This window comes from Trypanosoma conorhini (genome assembly GCF_003719485.1).
Source record: "Trypanosoma conorhini strain 025E chromosome Unknown Tco_14.4_contig_00476, whole genome shotgun sequence".
Lineage (NCBI taxonomy): Eukaryota > Euglenozoa > Kinetoplastea > Trypanosomatida > Trypanosomatidae > Trypanosoma > Trypanosoma conorhini.
In genome coordinates, this window is record NW_021704565.1 from 1 (window position 1) to 6335 (window position 6335).

The 6335-nt window shown below is 60.2% G+C and overlaps 4 protein-coding genes across 4 annotated transcripts in view, besides 2 other annotated features; all 4 read right to left on the reverse strand.

The window, feature by feature from the left end:
* Positions 1–52: 52 nt before the first annotated feature.
* Tco025E_06766 (uncharacterized protein) lies at positions 53–466 on the reverse strand (the record flags this gene model as incomplete). Its single annotated transcript, XM_029373638.1, has 1 exon — positions 53–466. One exon carries the CDS (start codon positions 464–466, stop codon positions 53–55), a length of 414 nt encoding a protein of 137 aa, XP_029226237.1.
* Positions 467–788: 322 nt separating this feature from the next.
* On the reverse strand, positions 789–3002 carry Tco025E_06767 (uncharacterized protein; the record flags this gene model as incomplete). The annotated part of the gene is made up of 1 exon (XM_029373639.1): positions 789–3002. The coding sequence occupies one exon, from the start codon at positions 3000–3002 to the stop codon at positions 789–791; it is 2214 nt and encodes a 737-aa protein (XP_029226238.1).
* Positions 3003–3624: 622 nt separating this feature from the next.
* Tco025E_06768 (aminopeptidase) lies at positions 3625–5184 on the reverse strand (the record flags this gene model as incomplete). Its single annotated transcript, XM_029373640.1, has 1 exon — positions 3625–5184. One exon carries the CDS (start codon positions 5182–5184, stop codon positions 3625–3627), a length of 1560 nt encoding a protein of 519 aa, XP_029226239.1.
* A 387-nt stretch (positions 5185–5571) lies between these two features.
* Positions 5572–5590: a microsatellite.
* Positions 5591–5993: 403 nt separating this feature from the next.
* Positions 5994–6027: a microsatellite.
* A 104-nt stretch (positions 6028–6131) lies between these two features.
* Tco025E_06769 (ankyrin) overlaps positions 6132–6335 on the reverse strand; it is a gene marked incomplete at both ends in the record, with an annotated part of 303 nt that continues 99 nt past the window's right edge. The window contains one exon of the mRNA XM_029373641.1: positions 6132–6335. This exon is cut by the window's right edge and continues 99 nt beyond it. Within this exon, the coding sequence (XP_029226240.1) occupies positions 6132–6335 (204 nt within the window).

Genomic DNA, 6335 nt, shown 5'->3' on the forward strand with positions numbered 1-6335 from the left:
CACACCTCTCCGCGTTGGGAATAGGCTGAGAACAGTCACGACGCACGCAAGGTCATAGACACCCGTGCCAAAGTTGAAGATGCCGTTGAAGACGCACAGCCGCAACACGGTGGCAGCGATGGCGCCGCTGAACGTCAGTGCCATGAGCAGCGCACCGACAGTAATCAGTACGAGCCCCAGCACGAAGACAGGCCTCACGCCAAAGTAGTCGTAGACAAAGGCGTACGGTATACCAAAGTAGGCAAAGACAATACCCACTGTGCTTATGGTCGACATGTCTGCCTGCGAAAGATGATACGTCCTTCTGCAGATCGCCACTGAAGATATTGAACCCAAAGGAAAGAGACACGCAGAGGCAGCCGTAGGCGCCCGCCACAAGAGTGCCGAACCGTGCCGTCTCACTAATTGGCTTCGCTGCGTGCTCGCGGGGAACACCGCCACCGCCCTCCAATTCCCCGTTCTCCATCGACTGCAGTGGTGCCACGCCTGCGTGTATGTTTTGAAGAGACTTTAGTGTCCCCAACTAGTCACCTTTTTTGTCTCGCGGCGCTTTTCTTCTCTCCTCGGCGGTGCGTGTGAGCTGCTAATGCTGTGGCGGGTGCAAGAACGGAAGGAACAAAAAAAAGTTGTGGGAGTGGCGGCGGCAGATCAGGGTGCGCATGCAGCGGGACCGCCAAAGACAAGGAGGAAGGGAAAGCGAGGAGTAGGGCGCAAAAGAATAAAGAGGGCCATGGGGAGAGAGGCGCCGCCGCCGTCCGTGGCACTGGCCCCTCCGACGGCCCGCTCCGTCAGAGGGCAGCCATGACGGCAGCACGCAGCTCCTCTAGGGCCGCCGTGGCCGCCGCATCCGACTTGCAGTCCGTGCTCCCGGCCTCCTGCCTCTTCATTTCCCGTAGGCACTCGGGCAGCAGCACCTCTGCCACAGGGGCGTAACGAAACACGTCCAAAGGGGCAAGAAATCGCACCCAACGACGAAGGCGCCACACAAAACGCCCCACCACCGCAGCCTTCAGTCCACTTTCCGCCTCGCGCAGAAGCCACCTCTGCAACGCGCAGCACTGACGATACAACAGCACGGACATGACAACGCAGCACACGTTGCGCACCATCTGCGAGCACGACGACGAGGAAGCAAAGGTCGAAAATAACCCCGAGAAAGACTTCATGTGCGCTGGCGTCACAAGCACTAAGCGTGTGGTGCTGGCAGAGACTCGGCCGTCGCGTGCCGCCTCGCCCGGGGTCAAAAAATTGGAGGACGTAAGCGGCTGAGCAATCTCCTCCGTCGCAAAGTCGGTCAATGCGCTCCGAAGCAACGAAGCTGCCAGGGAAATATCGGAAGCCGTGGGGGCCACCCGTGTCTGGCCCTCGTGGCCCGCGCCGCCTTCTCCGCTCGTGCTGCGCACTTGAGGCATGTGCCCCGTGGCGCGGGCGCGCTTGAGCCGCATCATCGGGCGTGGGCCATCCTCCCGGTTCTGCGGCCCTTCCCCCGACTTCGTCGCGGCCGCATTGACAAACGGGGCAGAAATGCCCCTTCTCTCCTGAGTGAACTCCAGCGGGAGGCCGCTGCAAGCAAAGCTGTTCAGCAGAACCCGCAGACGAGCGTCGAGCTCGGACATCTGCCGATCACGCGTGTCCGCCTCGCCCGGTGCCGCCAACGCCTCAAGCTGCCGCCAGACACGTTCCGCCACGTACAGCTGCGCAGCGGGGAGTCGAAGCGCCAACGCAGCTAGAAACGCCGGGCTGCCGCAACGGCCCTCGCCACCACCCAATTGGGCCCCCATCCCGCTCATCGCCCCGTTCAGGTCCTCGAAGGAAGGCACAAAAAGCGTCACCTCCGGGTGGTCCAGCGCGCCGCGCACATAATGCGAGGCCATGCTGTGGCCATGATAGAGCGAAAGCAGCAACCCATACGCAGCCTGAATCGCGCCCGCGCGCTCCCGCCGCGGCTCCCCGTGAGAGCCACACATCCCGTCCACCTCCACCCACCGCATCCCTTGCATCAACGCCCGACGCCAGCAGGCATCCGTCGCTGCCGGCGACGGTGGCGATGGTGGGAGCGGAGCAACAGCAAGGGAAGAAGCCCCCTGCCCAACCTCTGTAGCTGCTGGAGGCGCCTCGATCCCTGTCATGCCGCACCCGTGCTTGATCTCGCCTAACCACAAACACAACAAGGCATGCGCCAAAAACGTTGAGGGCCCCTCTAACGTCGCCAGCACATTCTTCTCGGCATCCTCGTCACCCACAGCACCGGCGAGGGGATACACAAACGCACGCGCTGCACAGGGCCAGAACTCGGCGCAGGTCCCCTGATCCAGCAGCCTGTGCATCGTGTCAGCGGTGGCATCGGCGTCTGGAGCTGAAACAAAAACCTGCCGCCACAACTCGCGCCACAATTGCGGCACAGACGGCCCCACTACTGCCGTCCGCAGGAGTTGCAGTGTGCGTGCAGGATAGTGCAGCGTCAGGTACGTGGCAAGACCCGGGGGGACGTCTCCAAGCGACCACGCATGCGGCGACGGCGACGCAGCATTAGAGGAATTCCACGACTGAACCAGTGCAGACAGCAACCGCTCCGCGTCTTCCCCACGGAAGTCCACCGGCGGCAGGTTCCTTTCCACACACCCACCCCTCCTCAAGAGGGAGAGACGCGGCAAGGGGCACCCGCCCCGCCGTGACAACATGGATGAGTGCTCACTATCGCCAAGCGCCAGCGTCCGTTCAGCAGACCTTACGTACAGCTCGTGGCTCCGCCGCACGATGGCTGCAGCGCCGTACGGTGGGCTGAGCTCTCGGAAAAGAAACCGCCGGCAGGCGCCGTGCTGGAGGCCGCCTGCGGAAATGAGTTGCAACGTCAGAATCCCCCTTTCCACGGCAGACATATGAGGCAGCGCCACTCGCGCCGCCCGCTGAACCACAAATGATAGAACGGACTCCAGTGGGGGGTGGGGCGCCGGGCCGTCCCCCGCCACGCACAGTGCACAGAGCTCGGCAACAGCCTCCATTCGCCAGCCAGGGACCGCAGCAGCCCCACACCCTCTCCCTTTGCGCCGGGCCACCACCGCGCCCCGGCCATCCCAGTGCCAAGCACCAGCAACAACACAAAACCCAAAGGAGCAAATGCAGTAGAGGAAAACGAGAGCTACGCCACGCGCATGTGCCCACGCATAGGCGTCGCAGCAGGACCGTACATGTTCACAGCGAACCGCGGACACAACAAGGCAAAACAAGAATGGAGTAACAAGAACAAAAACGTAAAAAAAATTGTACCTACGGCTCCCATCTGCCCTCATTCCGCTACGCATGCACGTCCACGCATGACCGATACGCGTACGCGCATACGATACCAAGGCGCCCTGGCGTCCCCTGAAGTAAATGTAAAAAAAAATTCCCTCCCTCCGTCGTTCGCAGAGAAATACAACAAAAAGGAAGAAGGAAGAAAAATGCACCTTCGGCTCAACCAGAAAAAAAGAAAAAAAACCGACCACGTTTCCACCTTACAACTCCCCAATGTGTCTCAGTAAAACATTCGTAGTGGATGCAACGGAACGTCAAAAGAACACAAAACAGCCGTTTTTCTTGGCAAAGCCGTCCCTCGTTTTCTCTTTCACCTTTGCCACAACGCCATCACAGCCTCCGGAAGTACTCCATCAGCAGCGCTGGGCCGAAACCTGTGGCCTTGTCGTCCGCAAACACGGGAAAAGCCATATCCACGTGGACGTGCTTGCCCTTGAAGTCCGGACTCAGGTGGCTGGCGACGAAGTGTCCGCCGCACGAGACACCAGCATTGTTCGTCTGCTGCATTAGGTTGCGCATATCCGCCACGGGACTCTTGAACTCTGGAGCGTGGTACTCCGGACAGTACAGCACGGGGAAGCACGTCTCGCCGGACTCCCTGCCGGCCTTCAAGAAGGCCAATTCGGTCTCCTCATCGTTCACAAAAAGGGCGGCGTGCCTGCGGCCAGTGGCAATGCCCTGTGCACCCGTTAAAGTGGCCATGTCAACGAGAACGTCTGGAGTAAAGGGAAGCTCATGCGTCGCGTGAAAAACGCCGTCCCCGAGCACGATGCGACCCTCGGCGTCAGTGTTATTCACCTCCACCGTCTTGCCCGACTTCATCGTTACGACGTCGTCGTTGCGGTACGCATGGGGCCCCAGCGCGTTCTCGGCGAGGCACATGGTGCAACTTAACTCAACTGGCTGCTGCAGACGCACGGCGGCGAGGAAACCACAAAAGACCGCCGCGGCGCCCCCCATGTCGCGCTTCATCCCGGTCATGAAGGCGGGTTGCTTCAGCGCCAAACCGCCACAGTCGTACACGATACCCTTGCCAACCAAGGCGACCTTCATCTTCGCTGCGACCTTGGGCTTATACAGAAGCGTTACAAGCCGCGGCGCCTCTGCCGCACCTTTACCCACAGAATACATGCCGCCGTAGCCCCGTTCGCGCAGCTCCTCGCCACAAATGACGTCGGCGGCACATCCCAGCTCCTTGGCGTACGCCAGTGCGACCTCCGTAAAGGTGGCGGTGTTCAGCAGATTCGTCGGCGCATCCACAAGCCGCTGGCAAAGCTGTGTCGAAGCGGCAATGACAGCCAATTCTTCTGCTGGTGGGGTGGGGGCGACCGGGAACACCACCGTGAGACGGACGCTGTCGTCACAGTACCCTTTCGCGCCCAGACCCTCCTTGGCGGTGAAGTTGCGTCGTGCGCTACGCGCCACTGCCACCGCCACTGCGACAGCCGCGGTTGAGCGCACAAATACGTCCACCTTGGTTTCCCGCCCCTTCACCTCCCCAAGCGCCGTGGACACAAGGGCGGCGACCACGTCAGGCCGGGCAGGACAGTTTGTGCGGGACGCCTCAGACGGCACCTCACCAACCACCACACGCACAAACCTCTCGTTTGCCTCATTCTTGAGGCCCTCTGCGAGGACCGCGTAGGTCTCACCCTTTCCCACACGCTCAACCGCCTCAGCCACGGCGGGGCAGTAGAATGGGAGCTTCTTCACCGCATCCTCCCGCAATTGGGCATGTGTGCCAACGAGGACAACAAACGACGATGCGAGGCCCGCTGCGTGGCTGTTATTGTACTGGGCAACGTCGGTGAACGCGACGTTTGTCGCAAATTTGACGCACGACTGCACAAACTCCGATGCCCCAGCGTCAGCAGTAGGACACTTGGCCATTGGAAAACAATACCTCTTCTCGCACCCCTTCTCCGTCTCGCTACCAGGGCGCCCGCAGCCGCACCTTCAACGCGCTAGCCAAACCAAGTCGCACTGCAACATTGGTGGTGCGTGGCAACCGAAGTGCGGTGGAAAGAAGAAAATGGGGAAGACAGCAGACCCACACACACACAAAGGGACATGAATGAAAGGACTCAAGTGAGAGGCAAAAAAAGGCAATTTTGACTGGAGGTGAGGTCAGTAACCCAGCATTCCCCCCTCTCCCGTACTTTACTCCACTACGCTGCCCGCTGCGGCTCGTGCGCCCGCAGGGGACAGCCGCAGGCAGAATGTGTTTGTGCGGAAACAATAACAAACCGAAAGCCGGTTCCCCGCCCTGTTCATGCGACAACACACACACACACACGGCGAGGGTCAAAGAGAAGTGGGTGCCAAACAGGCCTCACCTCCCCTCTCTCGCCTCCACGCGGGAGGCCATCAGTTTCACGCGCCGCCCGTGACAGGGTAGCGCGGCAACGAGCTAAAAGTGTCAAGAAGAACGGAACGAACACACAACAAAAAAAAGGGGGAGGACAGTCATTCGTGTCCCTTTTCCCGCCCAAAGCAAATCTCGACAAGGGAAAAGCACACAGCCAAACAAAAAGAAGGAAAGGCCAGTAAAACATCAGGTGCCAAGCACAACGCCGCCCCAGAAACACGGCAACAAGCAAAAAAAGAAGATAAAGAAATATTGGGGCAAATATCGCCCCCCCCCCCACCACCACGGCAATGAAGGGAGTGCGAGGAAGTGGCCATTTCCCCCCTCTCCGACATACACACACACACGCACCAGCAGACATACACGTATATGCAAGTTCATCGCTCCACCCGCAACCACCCTCTTTTTCAGTGGAAGTTACTGTTCACTCTCTTCCGCAGAGCCGCACTGTTGGCCGTTGGCCACCCACTTAAGCTCGGCCGCCCGCCTCCTCGAGAAGTTTGCTGATGCGCTTCAGGTTGTGCTTTTTTGCCACGTACAGTGGCGACCTCCCTTCCTTGTCGGCAAGGTTCACATCCGCTCCGGCCGCGAGCAGCGCCCTTGTGATCTCAACGTGGTCCAAGTCGTCGCCGCCGAGCTCCAACACTTCCAGCAGTGCTGTCCACCCAAAATC